The sequence below is a fragment of the Rhineura floridana genome, chromosome 9 (assembly GCF_030035675.1).
Source record: "Rhineura floridana isolate rRhiFlo1 chromosome 9, rRhiFlo1.hap2, whole genome shotgun sequence".
NCBI classification, from domain to species: Eukaryota; Metazoa; Chordata; class Lepidosauria; order Squamata; family Rhineuridae; genus Rhineura; species Rhineura floridana.
Window position 1 is genome coordinate 2,501 of NC_084488.1, and position 20,764 is coordinate 23,264.

A 20,764-nucleotide genomic window follows, 5' to 3' on the forward strand; every position below is an offset into this window, starting at 1 on the left:
CTAACCACCATGAGGGAGAGGGCCAAGCTGAGCATCTGGGCAGGGACTTCCAATGCCTTGGGGCCACCATGGAGAAGGCCCTGCTCCTGTATCCCTGCCCATTGTACTTCTGATCTGACAAGGGTGGGACATGAAAGAGATGGGCAGGATCAGGATCATGTATGAGGAGATGGTTCTGGCCTTACTATTCCAGTACCACCAATGGGATTTATTTATTTATTCGTATGCAAAGAAATGTATGCCCCACCTTTCCTCTCCAGAAAGGAATTGCTCAAAACAGCCTACAAAACATGGGGGGAAAGGATGAAAATAACAATCATTAAAACACAATTGAGAGACAATGCACTTCGCAGAATAACATACACTCAAAAGGCTAATCCCTGCCCCAAGGACCTTGCAGTTTAACAGAGGAATGGAGAGTCTGGGGCCTTCTAGATGTTGTTTGTCTCCAACCCCTCTTTCTCCTGGCCAAGGACCCTGCAAAATTGCCCCCATGATGCCAGTCACCACTGCTTTCCTTCTGTTGGTGGAAAGGAAAGGCAGGAGGGTATAAAGACTATTGGCTTGAGGTCACCATTCCCGTTCGCAAATTGCTGTGCCCGCCTCATGCCAAAGTCAGACTCCTCGCATTGTCTCTCCTTGGGACGTGCCCAAACTTGGTTTCCAAGGAGCGAGGCCACGTTGTTGGGGTTGTTGTGGCTGTGTTGTGCTAAGGTGAGAGGGAAAGAGGGGCATCCTGTCTACATAATGGAAAGGAAACAGCCCGCTTGGCACACCTGCCAAGATCTGAATGCTGCAGAGATTAGCTTATTCAAACACTTTACCTCATCTCAGAGGTGACCTTGGACTGACCTTGTTTTGCCTGGAAATGGGCTCAAAACTGAGAGGTGTTTGCAAATCTTCCCAGCTGGATACCTGGGCAACTGGAGATTCTTAGGGAAGGATGTCTTTGTTGTGGAAGATGTTTGTTTATTTATTCCCTTTATAAACTGCTTCCCATCAAACATCCCAGAATGATTAAACAATTTAAAGAATCAACAATAAAAGCATATATTTAAACCATTTGAAATCTAATACAGTTACAGAGTGGGATAAAAAAATCTCCACTGAGAAGGCTCATCAAAAGGAAAGGTCTTCAACAGGGGTCAAAAAGACAACAGAGGTGGCACATGTAATGGGAGGGAGTTCCAATGCGTAGATGCCACCACACTAAAAGCCTGATTCCTACATCACATGGAAGGGACCTCCTGATGGGGCTACGTCTTTTATCCCCTTCTCATGTTCAGATCACTACCTGGTGAGAGTAGACCTTTCGATGTCACACACCCTCCGTGGGGGTAAAGGAAGACGCGGGAAATGCAAAAGGGGCGTTTGAAACCTCTCGTGTGAAAACGGCCCCGGGAGTTGCATGGAAGCTGCCTTGGCACTGGGTCGACAAGCCGAAAGGAGTTCAACGAGGCTAAGTGCAGGAGAAGGAGAAGGGCACGCACATATACACAAGAGCCTTCCCCATCCCGAAAGCAGGCAGGGGCTCCCGGCCGCTTCCCTCCCGGAAAACGGCTGACAGGCCCAAGGCGGTCCTTCTCCTCCTCCTCTCACCTGCGACCGGCTTCAAGCACCGGCTGCCTTTCGCGCAGAGTTCCAGGTCACCGAGCGCCAACCTCGGCCTAGCCAGCCCACGCGGCAGAAGGCACACGCCCGCCCGCCCTGCCTTCTTTGGGCCGAGGAGAAGGCGGAGGCGCGGCGCGCCCGGGAGGGGAAGAGCGGGCGGTGGGGTGGAGGCTTAGGTTTGGGAGAGGCGCCTCAGCCGTCGCCAGCCTCGGGGGGGAGGACGGAGCCTGCCCCTCACCGTTTCCTGAAGGGACCCCCCCCTCAGCAGCAGCCCCTGCCCGCTGCCGAGCGGCCTGCCAGCTCCGGAAAGGACGGCGGGCCGCTTCACCCCTCATGCTGTGGGGAACCGGCTCCGGGGCTAAGAAGGAGCCGGCTGGCCGGCCTCCACTCCTGCTGAGGCTGGCAGGCCGCTCGGCAGCGGGCAGGGGCGTCCCTTCATGAAACGGTGAGGGGCAGGCTCCATCCTCCCCCCCCGAGGCTGCAATGGCCGAGGCGCCTCTCCCAAACCTAAGCCTCCACCCCACCGCCCGCTCTTCCCCTCCCGGGCGCGCCGGGCCTCCGCCTTCTCCTCGGCCCAAAGAAGGCAGGGCGGGCGGGCGTGTGCCTTCTGCCGCGTGGGCTGGCGAGGCCGAGGTTGGCGCTCGGCAACCCGGAACTCTGCGCGAAAGGCAGCCGGCGCTTGAAGCCGGTCGCAGGTGAGAAGAGGAGGAGAAGGACCGCCTTGGGCCTGTCAGCCGTTTTCCGGGAGGGAAGTGGCCGGGAGCCCCTGCCTGCTTTCGGGATGGGGAAGGCTCTTGTGTATATGTGCGTGCCCTTCTTCTCCCGCACTTAGCCTCGTTGAACTCCTTTCGGCTTGTCGACCCAGTGCCAAGGCAGCTTCCATGCAATGACGGCGGCAGCTCGAGTCTTCTTGAGGCACCTGCTGGCAGCCGCTTCGTCCTCCTGTGTCTGCAGTCCCCGGCTGACTGAGAAAGGGCGGGAAGGCGGCCAGCCACAGCCCAACGTATGCGTGTGTCAATCACGCATGCGTGGCTGAGGGGGCCGCTGAAAAGCAGGAGATCCACCTTTTTAAACGCCGGAGACGGCCCCTTTTCCCCTGAGACTCCAGCAGGAAACCGGAGACCTGGCAACCCTGATCCTCCAGGCGGGGAGTGCTGGGCTGTCCCACATCCTTGATCTGGTCAGACTTCTGGGAAGTCACGTTTGCCACACCAGGCTCCCTGGCAATGATCTGGCTGCCTGGCCTTGAGAATTCAGCTGCTTCTGAGTTGCCACCCCCAACTGCAGGACTCTTTGCCTCAGGGGCTCCTTCTCCCATTGAAGCGTGGGACTGTGGGGGTGGGCGGTCTGTATCTGTCCCCATCATAGCTGCTGCACTGGAGCCTGCATCCATCCTCAGATTGTCAACTGTGTGGAGCTCAGGATTCCCTGCCTCTTCTTCCTCCTTCTTCTCCTCCGGGACACTTTTCCCTGATGGGCCAATCACGCCTGAGATTGTTACACGTTTGGAAGGCTTGACAGCCACCTGCTGTGGAAGAGCAAAGAGAGAGAAGAGAGTGGGGAAAAAGAGATGGGCGGCTATAGGAGAGGCAGGAGAAAACTTGGTGGGGGGCACAGCATTAAAAAAATGGAGCAGAGGTTCTCAAACATTCCACCCCCAGGGCCCACTGAAAATTACTGAAGCCCACCAGTCACAAAATGGTGGCGCAGGGGCAGAACCAGTCAGAGACTTGTGGCAGATGAAGTTTGGTATAATCAGCTGGCAATTACTGATATCATTTTCTATTGATCTCTAAACCATCTTGAAAAATTGCTAAATTCTTTGCCACGGTGTTTTCCTTGTGGCAGGGAGTTGCATAGCTCTGCTTTCCTAAGTACAGGTATTTGCTCGAGCTACTGTGACAGCCTCCCTGTTTCACTCAGAATGTGCAGTTCAGTGGCTTTAAAGGGCTTTTTCTTTTATATTTTTAATATTTTCTCCATGCCATCCCATCCCCCCATGCCTCTCAAAGTATTTTTACCCATCTCCTGTAATTTCTTCTTCCACTTAACATGTACCTTATCCACACACACCCAACTGCCAGTTTCTTTCATCCCTCCTGCCTGTTCATGTTCCACTCATGTCTTTTTCCTTCTGCGGAGAGAGGCCTTCCTTCCCTTCTGTTCCCCACAACTTCTCTGTCTCCCAGCTACCTTTACATTTCTGGCATTGGTCCAACCAAAAGGCTATGTGGCATGTCTAGGGTGCAGGGCAGGCAAGTGAAGAGGCACTAGTCAGGCTGTGGCACTGAAGCCCACCTGAAAGTGGCCCTAGGCCCACTGGTGGGTCGAGGCCCACTATTTGAGAAATGCTGCACTAGAGCATAAGATGAGGTAAGCCTCAACTTGGTGCTTTAAAAGTAGTAATTTGTTTTGTGGGGATGACTGCCCAATCCTTTTTGACCAAAGTTCTTCTTCAGGAGCAAAGGGTTTTAATGTGTCTTATTCTAGTACACTTGCTAAATGTTTGAAAGTATACTCTTGAGGGTGTTGTGTTCAAGGGTGTACGAGAATAAGACACAGAAAGACCCTTTGCCCCTGAGAAAGAGCATTGGTCAGAATGGATTGGGCAATCTTCACAACATAAATTAGTCCTTCCCTCCCTTTTGAGCACCCCTATGAGACTGCCTCTCCCTTCTGATAGGGCTGTCCAAAATTCAAGCACAAGGTCTTAATTTGTATTATGCAGTGACAATCCTTAACACCACTGGGCAGGGTTTAAATTTGGAAAGAAAGGGTAAAGAAATCCTAGGACTCAAACCTGCCCTTTGACCCACACATCATGCTGGCTAATGAATCCCAAACTGGTGAGGTTAGTGGCAAAAAGGATTCCACATATGCTCAGAGGCTCTCTTATCTTATTTCTTCACATATACCCTAGCTGAGGCTTGGAACTGAATTCTTTCTCAAACCTTGCTGGGGTTTGTGTATTTGCATGTTGCTGGTGTAAGAATAGGTGTACATTTGCATGAACAGATATGTGTCTATAAACAGAGTAATAGACTGAGTAAGGAATTGGAATGTGGTTTTGGGAGGGGGCCTGAAAAGCATCACCTTAGGGCAAGTCTCCATTGGAGCTACCATGGTGCAGAAATGCAGAAAGAAACTTCTAGAAGAAAGAAGGCATCCTTGAGGCATGGAAGAATTCTGCACTATGAGCTGGTTCATATATGAACCATCAAGTAAAGGATTGCACATGTGTTGGGGCTATCATAGATCGAACACCAATGACAGAATGTCTACATTGCCCACTGTCATCTCAAACACACATTCTGATGTCATCCATCAAGCACTGATGTCACATCAACATAATGCATTTAAAGCACTCTTATAACACTTTAATAGAGAATCCTGGGAACTGTAGTTTGTTACGGGTGATGGCAATTGTAGATATAATGATTTAAGGGTAATGGGAATTGTAGGTCTGTGAGGTCAGTTCCCTTAAACTACTGTTCCCATTTATTTATTTCATTTGTATATTGCCCCATAGCCGAAGCTCTCTGGGCGGTTTACAACAATTAAAAACATTAAAAACAAATACAAATTTAAAAACACATTTTTTTAAAAAGCAATTTAAAAACACATGCTAAAATGTGGGTTCTTTGATGGAAGCCAAGACATTTCAAGATCTAATAATCAAGTAATTATTAGGGCAGTCTAGGGATTCTGCTCGTGTACCGTCCACCCCGCTGCACGACAGACTCCCTGGCCGAGGTGCTGCAGGTGGTCTCGGCTGTGCGTGTACAGTCCCCAAACCTGCTGGTATTGGGGGACTTCAATGTACATTCAGAGGCCATCCTTACTGGGGCGCCTCGGGACTTCATGGAAACCATGGCTTCCTGGGAGCTGCACCTTATTACAATGGGGCCCACCCATGTAGCCGGTCATGCACTCGACCTTGTGTTTGTCTCGGGAGAGGAGGGGAGTGATCTGAAAATTGGAGGTACATCCATCACCCCCTTGTCATGGTCAGACCACTACTTGGTGAGGATGGACTTTTCGGTGCCACAAACCCTCCGTGGGGGTGGAGAACCTATTAAGATGGTCCGCCCCAGGTGTCTGATGGATCCTGATGGATTCCTGAATGCGCTTGGGGACTCTCTGGAGCATGCACACAGCCACTCGGCTGAGACCCTGGTGGAGGGGTGGAATGCCGCAATCGCCGGGGCATTAGACCGGGTGGCTCCGAAACGCCCTCTCCCCCTGAATAGAGCTCAGGTGGCACCGTGGTTCACCCCACGGTTGCGAATTCTGAGGCGTGAGGTGAGACGGCTAGAGCGCCGGTGGCGGAAATCTCGCTCTGACGATGATCGGACACATGTTAGAGTGGCTGCGGCAGCCTATCATGTGACAATAAGGGCAGCAAAAAAAGATTTTTATGGTGTCTCTATTGCATCTGCAGAGTGCTGTCCCAGGAGACTGTTCCAAGTGGTCTGGAGCCTGGTCGGTCCAGTTGCTCCGGAACCAATGGAACATGCTAAGGCCTCCTGTGACGATTTTTCTGAACACTTTGCGGAGAAAATCGATTGTATTAAGAGTGCTATCCCGTGCGCTGTGGACACAGTGAGCGAGCCAGAGGTGACCAGTGGTGCTCTGGTGGTGTGGGATCGGTTCCAGCTTCTTCCATCTGATGAAGTGGACAAGGTGCTTTCAACCTTAAAGCCAACCACTTGCTTACTCGATCCTTGCCCATCGTGGCTCATTATGAGCTGCAAAGATAGACTGGGTGAGGGGATCAAGATGGTGGTAAATACATCTCTCGAAGAGGGAGTAATGCCATCAGCGCTCAAGGAGGCAGTAATGAAACCAATCTTAAAGAAGCCCTCCTTGGATCCCCAAGATCTGAACAACTTTCACCCAGTCTCAAATTTGCCATTCTTAGGCAAGGCGGTTGAGCGGGTGGTGGCAAAGCAATTGCAAGCGCACTTGGAGGAAGCGGATTATCTGGATCCATTTCAATCGGGCTTCAGGCCTGGACATGGGACTGAAACAGCCTTGGTCGCCTTGGTAGATGATATGAGGAGGGCGTGGGATAGGGGCGAATGCACCTTCCTTGTCCTCCTTGATCTCTCAGCAGCTTTCGATACCGTTGACCACGTTATCCTCTTGGACCGCCTGGAGAGGTTAGGCATGGGGGGCACTGTATTGCAGTGGTTCCATTCCTTCCTCTCTGGTAGGTACCAAAGAGTGGTATTGGAGGATGAGGTCTCGGATCCTTGGCCTCTCACTTGTGGGTTGCCACAGGGTTCCATCCTCTCCCCGATGCTGTTCAACATCTATATAAAGCCGCTGGGGGCAATCATCAGGAGATTTGGGCTGCAATGTCATCAGTATGCGGATGACACGCAGCTCTATCTCTCATTTAAATCTTCACCGAGGTTGGCTGTAGAAACCCTGTCCAAGTGCCTGGAGTCGGTGAGTGGCTGGATGGGAAGGAATAAGCTGAAGCTGAACCCTGACAAAACCGAGGTACTGTTTGTGGGAGACAAGGGAAGGCTGGGGGATGTGGACCTGGTGCTCAATGGGGTACGATTGCCCCTGAAAGACCAGGTCCGCAGCCTGGGGGTCATTCTTGACTCCCAGCTGTCCATGGAGGCTCAAGTCTCGGCTGTGAGCCGGGCGGCGCTGTATCAACTCCATCTGATACGGAGGCTGCGCCCCTAACTTCCCAACCATCTGCTCCCACCGGTGGTACATGCCCTGGTCACCTCTCGCCTAGACTACTGTAATGCGCTGTACGTGGGGTTACCCTTGAAAACGGTCCGGAAGCTGCAACTGGTACAGAATGCGGCGGCTCGTCTGATTAAAGGCAGCCGCCGGCAAGATCACATCACTCCAGTGTGGAAGGAGTTGCACTGGCTACCGGTTGTTTACCGGGCCCAATTCAAGGTGTTGGTTTTGACCTTTAAAACCCTACACGGTTTTAGCCCAGTCTATCTGAAGGAGCGCCTCCAGCATCGTCAGGAATGCCGCTCAACAAGATCAGCCTCAGAAGACCTTCTCTCGATCCCACCGGTGAAAACAGCTAGACTGGTGAGGATTAGACAGAGGGCTTTTTCAATAGTGGCCCCCACCCTGTGGAACTCTCTCCCAAATGATCTCCGCCATGCCCCTTCTATGATGAGCTTCCGCCGGGCCTTGAAGACCTGGCTCTTCAGGCAGGCTTTTGGGGTGGGTTAGGTTTTTACTGTTACGGTTTTAAATTTTAACGTTTTAATGTATTGTTTTTTACCTTGTACGTCGCCCAGAGTGGCTGGACAACCAGCCAGATGGGCGACTAATAAATTGAATCAATCAATCAATAAATAATGATGTACATCCAATTATGAACCAGCTGTAGTTGTGAATAGTGAGTAGAGAAGATCACCCTATTGACCTCACACCTGCCATCTTATTTTAGGAACAGGGAAGCATATGACAATCAGATGCACCAGAAGAGCATCTCTGACTCACAAAATGTTTCATTCAAACCGCACCCTTGCTCTGCCCCAGTACCTTAGAATCTTCCCTGCTTTTTGACAGTTTCAGTTTCTCCATAGATGAGGACAGGACACTATAGATGGTTCCAAAAGTAAGGCTGCTTGTTTGTCGAGCTGCAAAGCAAATGGAGCAATTAGCCAGCGACATGGCTTCCAGCCAGGGGCATGGTGGTGGGGGATATGGGAATCAAGCATTCATATAGGCCATCTAATTGGCATTTCTTCCTACCTGAACTCAGAGCCTTTTTCAGTTTGTTCTTGGACATCTGGCTCCTGTTTAGATACAAGTTCAGTTAGTCTAATTTGTTAAAGGAGTTCAGAATAAAAACACAGCTATTGATTTTTATTGTTATTCCAAGGTTCATAATAGTACCCGAGACCACTTCCTGGCCCTGCCTGGAATCCCAGGAATCAAATGTTTTAAATGGAAGAAGTATGTTTCTAGGTCTCATGGATGCAGCAGTTAGAAAAAAATATGATGGCATGCTTAACTAATGGAGTCAGCAGTTATACATAACAGGAATGCATGAACATGGGGGACATTATGGCAGTAGGCTGCCACAATGTGTCTTTGTTAGAGAACCCTCGCATGCGCAGGATTTGTGATCATAGGAAGAGAGGGCCTCCTACATGGACAGCTGCATATGTGAGGTTCTCTCACAGATTCTAATGAACATGCATAGGTTACAAAGCTCGTCTTCCGCACCCCTGTCGTTAATGTAGCATTGTATAACGTTTGATCTGAACAGGGTGGTTTATAGCAGATGCCACTGGAGGTCACTGATTCATAGGGTCACCATAAGTCGTAATCGACTTGAAGGCATATAACAACAAAATAGCATTTGAAAAGGGCTCAGGTGAACAGTTAAAAAGCCCAAATGCATTACATTTTCCACCTTTTGAGATTTCATACTCAAGATTTCTTAACCTGACTCTGGGGTTATTGCTTTGGGAGCAACATTTTTTAAAAATAAGAACATGCAGGAGGACTAAGCACAACATGCCCACTAACTCTAGTTTGATATCTAGGCAGTTCAGGAGAGCAATATGCATACTTTGCAGCTAAAACTTGCAGAACTGTATAGTTCCCATAATACCTAGGGATGGACCTGAGTTGCACAGGTCCAAAACCACAGCTATGGGAGGAGCCCTATTCCTCCTGAGCCAGGAGCCAAGTGAGAGAATTTTAGTTGGTGTTCCTCAGCCCAGGAACTGCTAACTCTCCAGCCCAGCAACATGAGAGCTGCTTCTCCCACACAGCCCTTCTGTCCGGATGGAGGAACGACATGGATGGGGGAAATTATGTGGTTCATTTCCATACAAGCTTCCTTGAAAGGGTGGTGCTGGCATGGGAAGGAATTGCTTCATTTCCCCGCATGAGTTCTTCTATCCCAGATGTGGGGAATCAACCAACCCACCAACGAAAACAGCTAGGTTGGTAGGGACTAGAGAGAGGGCATTTTCAGTGGCGGCCCCCACTCTCTGGAACTCCCTCCCATTCGATCTTCGCCATGCCCCTTCCCTGGATATATTTCGCCGGGCATTAAAAACTTGGCTTTTTGGACAGGCCTTCAGGAATTCCGGGGAGGGCTAACTTTTTTGGGATATTTTATTATCTATTGATCGCCCTAACTGATTTCATGCTGCTGTGATTAATGATCGTACTGATGTTACTGTATTTTATCTGTATTGTATTGTAATTTACTGAATTTTAGTGTGTACGTCGCCTAGAGTGGCTTCGGCCAGATAGGCGACACAAGAATTAAATTTATTATTTATTATTATTATTATTATTAATCTTTGGCCCTCCAGATGTTGCTGAGCTACAACTCCCATCAGCTCAACCTAGCATGGCCAATGCCCATGGTAGTTCAGCAACATCTGGAGGGCCAAAGGTTCCTCGCACTCATTCTATCCAAGCAAAGTGGTGTGGAGCTGGACTGTAGATAAACAATTTACACAAAACTGTGGCAATGTATAAATTAGGCTCCCACCATCTCATTTGGAGCTATTGGTTGACAAGGTTATAGTCGATCACTTCACACCCCACAGAATATGACATTCGTGTCTTCTTCACTCATTTGAGCATTTTATCCCAGAGATGCTAACAGATCTGCTTGCCTTTGTTCAGCTGGGCTTCAAAGGAAGCGCACCAGGCAGCTGGTTCTCTTATCTTGCCCAACCCAGATTGCTGAGACTGTACTTCTCACCCTGAACATCTGCCACTTGGTTCTCCCAGCCAGCATACCTGGGGGGTTCCTGTTTCCCTGCAGCACTGCTTGGCTGGATCTGCTTGGCTAGTTCTTTACTTTCTTTATCTGTTCCCAGTGCTCCGCTCTGGGGCCTGCTTGTAATCAGGCCAACCACCATGGAGGGCCCCACACCCACAGTCTTCCAGCCTTGTTGAGAAGGCCCCACTGCTACTGATGCTGTTGTCCTGTGGACTTGTAGCCCAGACTTCTTTTCCTTCCGTGATGGGCTCCAAGAAGTGGAGCGCCCCTTCTTTGGGGAGCGGCTTGAAGGCGTCTGTGGCCTGGTACTCTGTGCCTTGCTAGGCTCCTGGGATTTCACATTTGCTGTCTGTGAATGTGCGGCACTTTCCTGGCCCCGACTCCCTGGCTCAGAAGGAGCAACTGCGGCTGCAGGTTTCTCAGAAGTCATTTGAGCTGGCTGACTGGTTGGTCTGGATGGGCCAGCTGCCATTGACTTGGCACCCACTTCAGAAGGTCCAGCAGCCACTGAAACATCAGCCTGTCTTTCTTCCCTATTTAATTCAGACTCACCCTTTCTGGGGAAAATCTGCCAAATTAAAAAAAAAACTGTTGCCAATAACCAGTTTGAAATAACTGAAAAATCATTTACAATATTAAGCCCCTATCTAGAAGTGCCCTAAGTTGTGTAGATAAGATGCAGATGTGATCTAAGGACAGATGTTCTCAATGCTTCTAAATAAATAAATTGCATTTTGGGAACAAGAAGAAATGAGTGGCTAGTGACTTGAGGTGTCAACTCCTGACAAAGCACACTCCCTCCTTCCCTTTTCAGATGGGAAAGGTGAGGGGCAGGGGATGCTTTGGAAGCCAATAAGGACAGCAGTGGGCATGTGGCCAGTGGAAGACAGGAGAAGGAATGAGGCCAAGGAGGACAGTCTACAGGACAGATCGAAAGGCTGCAGAGGTTTGCAGTTCCCCATCCCTGGGCTCATCAAAATAGGGAATGCAGGGAAATATTTGGACCTTGAGGGTTCTTTTTGAGAAGGTGGGGGAGGGGCTAGGGTAAGACTGAGCAGCGTGATGATGGCAGGCGGATATGGTAAAGGACAAAGAAGGAACTTGGCTTTTGGGTAGCTTTGCTTCATGAGACTCACCTTCTCAGATGTAGCACGCAACCTAGCACTCGTCCGTATCGTGTGAAGCCCCGATTCCTTCGAGGTGAAGCTGACTGGAGCACTGATCCTGCCGCTGGCCTCGTGCAACATGTAAGCAAGGCGAATCCAGCGCTCAAAGAGGAAGTTCTCATCCCCTTTGGGGGCACAGAGTTGCAGATAATATATTTGCCCTGTTGCCAACTTTACTTTCAGCTGTCGCTCATCCACGTTATGCACAAAAATCTTCACCAGGTGTAGAGGGATCAACCTGTGAGGGAAGGAAGGACTCAGCCTAGGAACCTCCCAGGTGGTGGGGTTTTCCCGGGAAAGTGAGGGATGGCAGAATGGGGGACTACACCAATCTCACCGAGTGATCTCCAGGTCTTTCACCTTTGCCTTTGTGATTTTGACACCTTTCTTTACTTGGGCCATGATCATCTGGTCAGGAAGTAGTAGAGATGGGCTGCTGGCTAAAACACCCATGGTGATTACATTGGGCTGGTCGTGGATGCCAACGTATTCACCCCTCTTGGTTACCTGCGTGAGAGGAGAGGAGAGGGGAGGGGAGTCTGCTAAGAATGGAACAAAAGCTGTGGCAATAGGAGCCCCAAACAAGCTACAGCATCTGAAATCATTTGGGCAATGCAGGGTCTGGCTGACAGTAGACCTTCCTTGCTGTTCCTTGCACTGTGGCTCCTACGCCTCTTCAGGCCTAGAGTCTCTTCAGCCTACCATCAAAGCCTTTGTTTCTTCCCCCTCTCATATATAATCACATGAATCTCATATATAATCACATATATAATCAGGATAGGCCACAGGTCGGTTTAGTCCAACACTGTCTGTTCTGCCTGGCAACAGCTGTCTGTATGGGCTTTGGTGGAAGCAACAGAAGTGGCTCCTTTAAGGCATATAGGCCACTGCCCAACCAACAGCAGCATGGCCATAGCTCAGTGGCAGAGCATTTGGTTTGCACGCAGACTGGCCCAGGTTCAATCCCCAGCATCTCCAGACAGGGCTGGGAGAGGCCCCTGCCTAAAACCCTGGAAAGCTGCTGCATGTCAGAGTAGGCAATACTGAACCTCCTCAGTATTGTTGGCAGTAAAGCACCAACCCTTGCAACAACAAGTAACCTGAGCCAGTAGGGGGCGATAGACAGAAAGGCCACCTATTTTCCCCTCACTGATTCCTTGTTTGTTTTTCCTCAGGCTTTGCTTCCTCCTGGCTCTGCAGTAGCCACATGTATGTCTGTTGTCAGAATGATTTTATTCCCCAGTGGTAATAAACCTTACATTTCTTTACCCTTTCAACCAACAGCCTTTTGAGACTATTTTTGCATCAGGCTATTTGTGGCAATATATGCCAACTTACTTAGGCTCAGACTAAGGCAGCTCCCTATGATCGATGACTCTTAGTCTGCCTTCAGTCAGCCCTCACTTGCCCTGCCTTCTTACTTGCAAGCAATCCAGGGGGTGGCACTGCCTTTGAGCTTCCTCCCCCTTAGTCTCCTGAGTGTTGCCCCTCATTGAACTCAGCCGGGAAGAGGAGGATAGAGACAACTAGAATGAGTTGGCTCTGACTGTCTTTGGCTCTGGTTCCACCTCCCATTGGGGCTCCCTGCCTTTCTGCCCCAACAGTCCCAATGGGCTCCAGCCACCGTTGGATAGAAGCCTTTCCCATCACCCACTCCCTGAGCCTTTCAACTAGAAGTCGGAAGCAGGGCCTTCTGGGGCACTTTGCTGCAGTCGGTTGTCGATGCAACCATCTGCCCCCTCCCATGCCTCTTTATGAGCACTTCCATGCAGAGAAACACAAGGAGACACAATGGCCCAAACTGGCATGCGGGCAGACTGAGCCAGCAGGCACATGGGAACAGGATGGCTCTTAGCGGTAATTGCGAAATGGTTTGCCTGCCGCCGCAAAGCATAATGGAAACTGCCATTTGTAAAGTTTTCTGGGAATTTGTAGCTCGGTCGGGAGAAACCACAGTTCCCAGGATTCTTTGAGGGAAGAAGTCACATGGTTTCAATGGGCTTCTGCTGGGCGGATGGGCGAGATATAAATCTAATTAACAACACCACCAACAACAGCAGTAATCATGTGTGTTGGATGTGCTTTAAATGCATGGTATTGGTGTGGTGTGGATCTGCCTTTAATCTACGCTGGCCAATATGGTGCACATCCTTGTACGTTCGTGGGGGGAGGGCAGGCTCCAACAGGGAACGCTGCTGCAGAAATCTCTGTGCCGTGAGCCACACTGCCCAACCAAGGGCAGCATTCAGTTCACCTGCACAAAGGTGCCCTCGAACATTGGTGCATCTCCATATGGATAGTATTCAGGCTGCCGCAACACCTCCTGCAGACTGCCAGTTGCTGGGGCCCAGCCAGGGAAAGGCTGCTCACGGATACCTTTGGTGAGATTCTGCAAGCCCTTCTGCTTAGTCCCTGGGAGACCGGAAAATAAAAATTAACAAAGAGGATTCATATGAGAAATGACAGGGGAAGTCCAGGGTCAAAACCTTCAGTCTGCAGGACCTGGCTTTTGTCTTGCAGCAGGACTCAGGGACCCTTCCCTTTTGCAGTTCACTCCCTGTGTCAAATTATCAGCAGCGGCTTGTGGTTCCATGTCAGTGGAATCTGCTCTGGGTTTTCGTCTGAACTTTTGAGCGCTGTCCAAGGTGCTGAAGCCTGACCCCAAATTTAGATTCAGCACCCTGGACAGCTCCTTGAAAGTTCAGAGTGAACCCCGGAACAGATTCCACCACCCCACTGACATGGACCTATCAGCCTCCATTGCAAATTATAGGTTGTAAGCCTCTTGGGGCAGGAACTTCTTCATAAAGCCGGTGTGGGGAACTTTGGGCCCTCCTGATGTTGCTGAACTATAACTCCCATCAATGCCATCAAGCATGGCCAATGTCCAGGGATGATGGGAGCTGTAGTTCAGCAACATTTGGAGGGCCAAAGGGTCCCCACACCCACAGTAAAGCATCACACACAGTGATGGTGCAAAAATAAAGCCTCATTATACCCCCTCCCACATATGTTAAAGTTCACTAAAGGCCTCTAACTTAAAATCATAGAGTTGAGAGATGACAGGGACCCAAAGGCTATATAATTCAACCTCAAAATCAACTGGCCGCCAGTTCTTCCCAATAGATTTACATTATTTATTTATACACCACCCTCTTGCAAAACATATTGGGTGGTGTACAGCAACATAAAAGCATTTGGCTGCAGACCACAGCGCCTGCCAAGCGAGCAATGGCTCTGGACAAATCAAGCAAGTGAGCCAAGCCATGTGTGCAGGTGACAGGCAACACTATGCCTGCTTGCTCCTCTCAGATAAATGAGCCAACATGATCTGAGGGGAAATTCCTTCCTGTCCTCAAACACGGCCATCTGTTAGCTCTTGAACATGAGCAAAACCTTCCATCTCACAAGCCTTTCCCTTGAAATCAAGGCAGAATTCCGTGGAACTCAATTATCTTCCTCCCCTCTCAAGAACCTGGGCACCCTAGGTCCTACCTGCAGGGTACGTGTTCATGGCTGTGGGACTGAGTGGAGACTCAGGAGTTATAGGGCCTTGCTGGTTAACATGGCACAAGGCATCCCTTGGGTCACAAAATACTGGCTCATGATTCCAGGTGGGGAAGGGCCCCCCCATGTCCTTTGTGCCTCTGGGGCTCTGTGCCCGTGGAGGACTCTCTTCTCTGCAAGTGGCCCCCATCAGCTGACAGGCTGTAAAATGGCTGCTTATATGCCTGCACATTATGGCATCATAAGGCAATTCAAGCCAGTGCCTGGAAACTGGCAGTAACAAGGTTATTGCTGCCTACAGCACTAGAGCTCCTGGAGTGGGGGCACTGTGGCTTTTTGTGCCTTGGGACACATCCTCAGTGACCAGAGTCAATGGCTCCCTTCATGGGCATCATCACTGGCACTGCATGATTGGTGGGCCTTGGTGGATTGTCCATGGAAGTTTGGTGTGTGTGTGTTCTTTTTGTGCCATGTAGGATTTTCTGTGGTGTTTCCCCCTCCCAAGCTGAGCATGTGTAAGATACGGCTGCTGTTCTGCCAGTGTAACCCCCCCCCGAAGCGTTGGAGTAGAGCAGGAAGGGCTAGCCTGTGGCCTTCCAGATGGTGCTGGACCACAAGACCGAACAACCCCAACCATTGGCCATGCTGCCTTGGGCTGATGGGAGTTGGAGTCCAACAACATCTGGAGGCCCAAAGCTTCCCCATCTCTGGAGCATAGGTCTGTAAACACACTAGTCACCAGATCAAAGCTTTTCCATTAGCCACAGCTGGAGGGAACACAGGTTGATCTGCTGTGAAATCTCTCTCAAGCTGAATTTTTTTAAAAAAATGCATTCAAGCTGCTCCCACCAGATTTTACAGGGAAAGAGGCAGGGTTTGTCTAGCGTTGTGTGGCCCTAGTTTCAGAAGAGAGAAAAATGGAGACATGCTGAAACCACTGAGTGTGTTTCTACCCTAGGAGTGCTCTGTTCAGTTAAGAGTTGAAAGAGATGTTGATGTTGCTTTCAGTTGAGTACCGTTTGCTTCTGTCAGCCATGGAGCATATTTTTGAAGAAAGCCAGGTAGTATTGTACACACCTGCTGGCTTTCAAAACCACTATTTACCATTTTTTTACAACCTCTGTTGCAGGTGCCCATCAAGAATTTCAAGTCCCATGGCCTTTTTTGTTAGTTCCATTAATTAATTGCAGGGGGAATTTTTTATTCTGTGCATTCAGCATGGATTTAGCTGAATCCACGATGCTTTGCTACCGGAAGCTGAGCCCATCTCTTTCATGCACTCTCCTAGGGCCAATACCTTTTTAAAAAACAGTCGACTGTCTGAGATCCCAAAGAGCCACTGCCAGACCACCCTTCCTTACCTTGGTACCTTCCAGATGTTTTGGACGACAGCCCCAGTCCAAAACATCTGGTGAGCACCTGGTTGGGAAAGACAGGAATAATTATACTGGGCTAGATGCAGCAATAGTTTGATTTGTTATGAGACAGGTTCATCTGTTTAAAGCAGGCCCTCCAGATGTTGCTGAACTACAACTCTCATCATCCCTGGCCATTGGCCATACTTGTTAGGCTGTATGAGCAGCCAAAGCAGTCTCTAGCCCATCCGACTGGTGCAGGACTGGACCGCCTGAAGTACTTCCCTTCCCTTCAGAGGTTAGAATATTTGTAATAGTTCCATGACATCACAGCAGTTCAGCTAATGGCTAGGAGCTGCATCCTGAGAAGTTATACATGAATCAGCTTCTAAACTATCAAATTTGGGGAGTAGTTTCCCTCATCCCACGTTACTCTTCCTCAAGAGGTGGCAGAATTTCTTCATCCTTTGGCTCAAAGTCCCCGCCCAGTTTGATCCCGAATTTCTCGTGGAGTACTGCTGGGATCTCAGAGGTCTGCAAGGCAGTCTCTGTACGCTTCTCTCCCATTGTGGAAATGAGACGCCAACCCATGTAAGTGAGGCGCCCGCCATTTTCTTTGTGCAGGGAGCAGAAAGATTTGCACGTGAAGATGGAACTGGGTGAAGTCTGGTGGTAGAGGCACACGCTGGTGAAATCGTCCAGTTTCTTCTCCTCTAGGGTGAATTGATATAAGGGTCTCCCCTCCCTCCCAGAGATTTCCCGGCGCTCCAGCACCCAGATTTCCCCTGTCAGGTCCAGCCAAAAAATACCCCCTTCCTGGACTTGCTCCGTTGCGAGCTTCAATTCTAACGGCTCCATAAAACCTTCACCAAAGCCAACGTCGCAGAGCAGCCGTTGCCCATCCAGCTGCACCAAAATCACCATGTGGTCCAACGGGGGACCATAACGCCCCGTGAAACGGTTCTGGACACGCCCAGCCACAGCTTTGGCATCAAATCCTAACACCTGCAGTAGCCACAGGAAAAGGCCGTTCAGCTCGAAACAGAAGCCTCCCCGATGGCGCCGGATGATCTTGTCGTAGAGAAGGGGCAAGTCCAGGACAATGAGCTCCTTGCAATGGATGCCGAGGCTCTCAAAGGGCACAGAGAGGAGGTGGCAAGGGTGGAGATGGCACAAGGTCTCCAGGGAAGGCTGGGTGGGGCCCCGGTACCCGATCCTCTGCAGATAATGTCCAGTGTCCATACTGGACCGGTTTCAGGAACTAGAAGAGGAGAGTGAAGAGGTAAATCAGGATTCCTATTCTCTCAGTTCCCATAATTCACTTTTGACAGTTACTGTCATTGATGGGGAACCTTTTTCAGCCCAAGGGCTACATTCCCTTCTGGACAACCTTCCAAACTCTGGGGTGGGTGGGTGAGTGGGTGGGGGAGATAAAAGCCACTGGAGCAACAAATCTAAATGTCATATGTGCACCAGTTTCTACACACACTCACAGACCTGTCTCTATCCTTCTTGGCAGACAAGAGGCATTAATCAGAGTTCAAAGGCACATCCCGGCCAGGGCAAAAACGCTTGGTGCAAAGCTGGGCTGGTAAGGGGTGTGGCCTGGAGAGAATTCCGAGGGCCAGAATCAGACCACTTTCAGCTTCCAGACCTGAAGCTCCCAACCCTCCGTTTGTTTCTTTAAAAGCATTTGTAAAATGCTTAATGTTTTTTAAAAACTCTCAGTGGTGTACTCTGCGCACAATCTAAAGACAATATCTATAGGTTACAATGAATGGGGGCAGATCCACACTATAAAATCTTTAATTCTTCACATTTATTTATTTATTTATTTATTTATTTATTTATTTATTTACCTTTCCTCCAAGGAGCTCAAGGAGGCATACATAGTTCCCCCTCTCCATTTTTATCCTCACAACAACCCTGTGAGGAAGGTTATTTAAGGCAGTGTGAGGCAGTGACTGGCCCAAGGTCACCCAGTGAGCTTAACAGCTGGGTGGGGATTCGAGCCCTGGTCTCTCAGGTCAGGGTCCAACCATGAAACCATGTGTTCCTCCTCTCCAAACTGTATTCCAAGCTCAGGACACTCAAGAATCTTGGCTGTCACCCTGTTCCTGCTTGCTGGCCTGGTTCCAACTCCCCTGCTCTGGAAAATACCTTGATTGGAATTTCTGTGGGTAAAAGCCGGCGGTTTTGCTGTGTCGAGAGAGCGAGAGAGGAAAGCAGAGCTGTCACATGACCATTGGCATACCACACATACATGCGCAAAAGACTTCCCACTAGCTCCAATTTCAACTCTGTGGCAGCATATTAACCCTTAGTAGCCTCTGGCCAATTGAATTCACTAGGGACCTGAATCAATAGTGTAACAGAGCAATGAAAGCTGGTGTTTTATGTATGTGTTATAATATGTGTACAGCAACCAGCCAGATACATATACTACAAATTTAAACCAGTTGCAAATAGGAATGGGGGAAAATTTGATTCAGTTCACATTTAAAGCCAAGTCTATCAAATTTGCGGATCCTGAAATAATATAAGAACTGAATCACAGCCATCTTTCAAAATTTGCAGTTCTCCCAATTTTACAATGTAGTTCTCCAACCAATGTTTACAAAAATGCATCTATTAGGGGAAAGTGTGCAGAAGATGAATGTATTTGTGAAAATAACAAAAGTACATTATATTAGGAGAAATTGCTTGCAAAAATGTTTACATCAATCAAAACTGCATAAACAATTGTGTTTACTGGGGGGAATTTGCACTAAAATGCTGAAGAATTTTTATGGGATTTTTTTAAAAAATTGCAAATTGTTTCAGAAGTGTGGAGAACTGAATTTAATATCGGAAAAAATGGAAAGAACCAAAACTGACAGAGCCTTACATGCATAGTTGCAAATCAGTTTAACTGTTCTAAACAAGGACTTCAAGACTAGTTCTGTGTAGACTGTGGCAGAGATAGGGAATCTGTGACTCTCCAGGTGGCAGAGGACTCCATCAGCCCCCCAGCAAGCATGGCCGATGGTCAGGCTTGATGGAATCTGAAGAGACACAGATTCTCCATTCCCAGATTGGCACTTTAAAAAAAATGCTGACAGTCTGATGACACTACCCAGAATTCCTAGAGGAGAGCTATGTCCATCAAACCAATTTAAATATATAGCATTGTGTTCTGAGGTTCCTTCAGTTGACAGTCACATCTCCTTAAGAGGAATTAGTTAATCATCAGGAAAACTTATTGATGTCGTCCAAAGTGCAGTAGTGTTAAGTGGACAGCACTAAAGTGCAATGAAGAGCATCCAATCTTATTTCAAAAGACTGCAAAACTGTGACTGTAGAATCTTGAAGGTGGCCAAATTCATACAAATGAATACCCAAAGCTTGAGTTCCAAGTATCTTCCACATTAAGACAGGGCTAAGGGAACCTTGGCGAGAGCCAGTGTGGCATAGTGGTTAAGGTGTTGGACTACGACCTGGGAGACCAGGGTTTGAATCCCCACATAGCCATGAAGCTGCCTCTCAGCCTCATGAAAACTCTATTCATAGGGTCGCCATAAGTCGGAATCGACTTGAAGGCAGTACATACATACATAAGGGAACCTTAGGCCCAGGGACCAAATGGAGTCCTCCGGCCGTCTCTATCTGGTTCTCGGGACTATCCCAAGGCCACGCCCTCTCCCCAGGTCATATCTCTGATTGGTCCTGCTTTGCACCCAACGTGAGTGTTTTTGCCTGGGTGAAGTACGTCCTTGAACTCTGCTAATGCTTTTGCTTTGGCTGGACAGAGGATATAGAGGGCTGTATGAGTAAACGTTTGTTGCTCCACGCACTTTGCAACAGATGAGGAATAGAAATTTTGGGTCTCTGTACAAATAGATCTGGAGGGAACTTAGCAGTTGGAGCCATTTGAACTTGATTTGGTTAGGGAAAATAGCTGCTATTAAGATGTCTATTCTCCCAAAATTCCTTTCCTGTATCTATTTCAAACCTTGCCTGTACATATTCCCAAGGAAAACTTATCCAAATGGCAACATTCACAAAATGTTTACAAAAATGCATATGTTAGAGGAAAGTGTGAATAAAATGAAAGCAGGATTAGCTGAGCTTCAAGCTCCTTCAAGAAATCCCTCCCGCCAGTTCTAAAGTGAGGGAGTCTACCACCTGCTTCCAGCCATGGATTCGATTGGCCCATTGTTGTCCCATGAAGAAAAAATGGATTGAATGCTTCCTTTCCGCGAGTCCTTGTCTAATGCGTAACTATCATCTATTTATGAGCTCTGTGCAATAGTAACAATTCTGGTCCTGTTCCATGTGGGATGCATCATCTTCTCCCCCAAAGACCATTTCTCTATATCCATCTGGATTATAAACAA

At 49.0% G+C, this 20,764-nt stretch overlaps 1 protein-coding gene across 3 annotated transcripts; it reads right to left on the bottom strand.

Moving 5' to 3' along the window:
- Window positions 1–2,449: 2,449 nt before the first annotated feature.
- LOC133364134 (Golgi-associated RAB2 interactor protein 3-like) lies at window positions 2,450–18,636 on the bottom strand. Of its 3 annotated transcripts, none has more exons than XM_061584290.1 (9): window positions 18,248–18,636; window positions 17,198–17,649; window positions 13,781–13,938; window positions 11,864–12,033; window positions 11,497–11,764; window positions 10,378–10,928; window positions 8,359–8,402; window positions 8,146–8,243; window positions 2,450–3,139 (listed from the first exon to the last, which is right to left on the bottom strand). In XM_061584290.1, the coding sequence occupies exons 2-9, from the start codon at window positions 17,628–17,630 to the stop codon at window positions 2,630–2,632; spliced, it is 2,232 nt and encodes a 743-aa protein (XP_061440274.1). In that variant the 5' UTR covers window positions 17,631–17,649; window positions 18,248–18,636; the 3' UTR covers window positions 2,450–2,629. The 3 variants fall into 3 exon arrangements, with proteins under 3 accessions (XP_061440274.1, XP_061440276.1, XP_061440273.1); XM_061584292.1 differs by having other exon boundaries at window positions 2,450–3,136; window positions 18,549–18,635; XM_061584289.1 differs by having other exon boundaries at window positions 18,549–18,635.
- Window positions 18,637–20,764: the final 2,128 nt, after the last annotated feature.

Coding starts and splice junctions, on each gene's coding strand:
- LOC133364134 (XM_061584290.1), bottom strand. CDS start 17,630: ATGGACACTGGACATTATCTGCAGAGGATCGGGTACCGGGGCCCCACC. Junction 11,765..11,863: donor AAAGACCTGGAGATCACTCG/GTGAGATTGGTG, acceptor CTTCCCTCACAG/GTTGATCCCTCTACACCTGG. Junction 3,140..8,145: donor AAAGCAGGGAAGATTCTAAG/GTACTGGGGCAG, acceptor GCTCTTCCACAG/CAGGTGGCTGTCAAGCCTTC.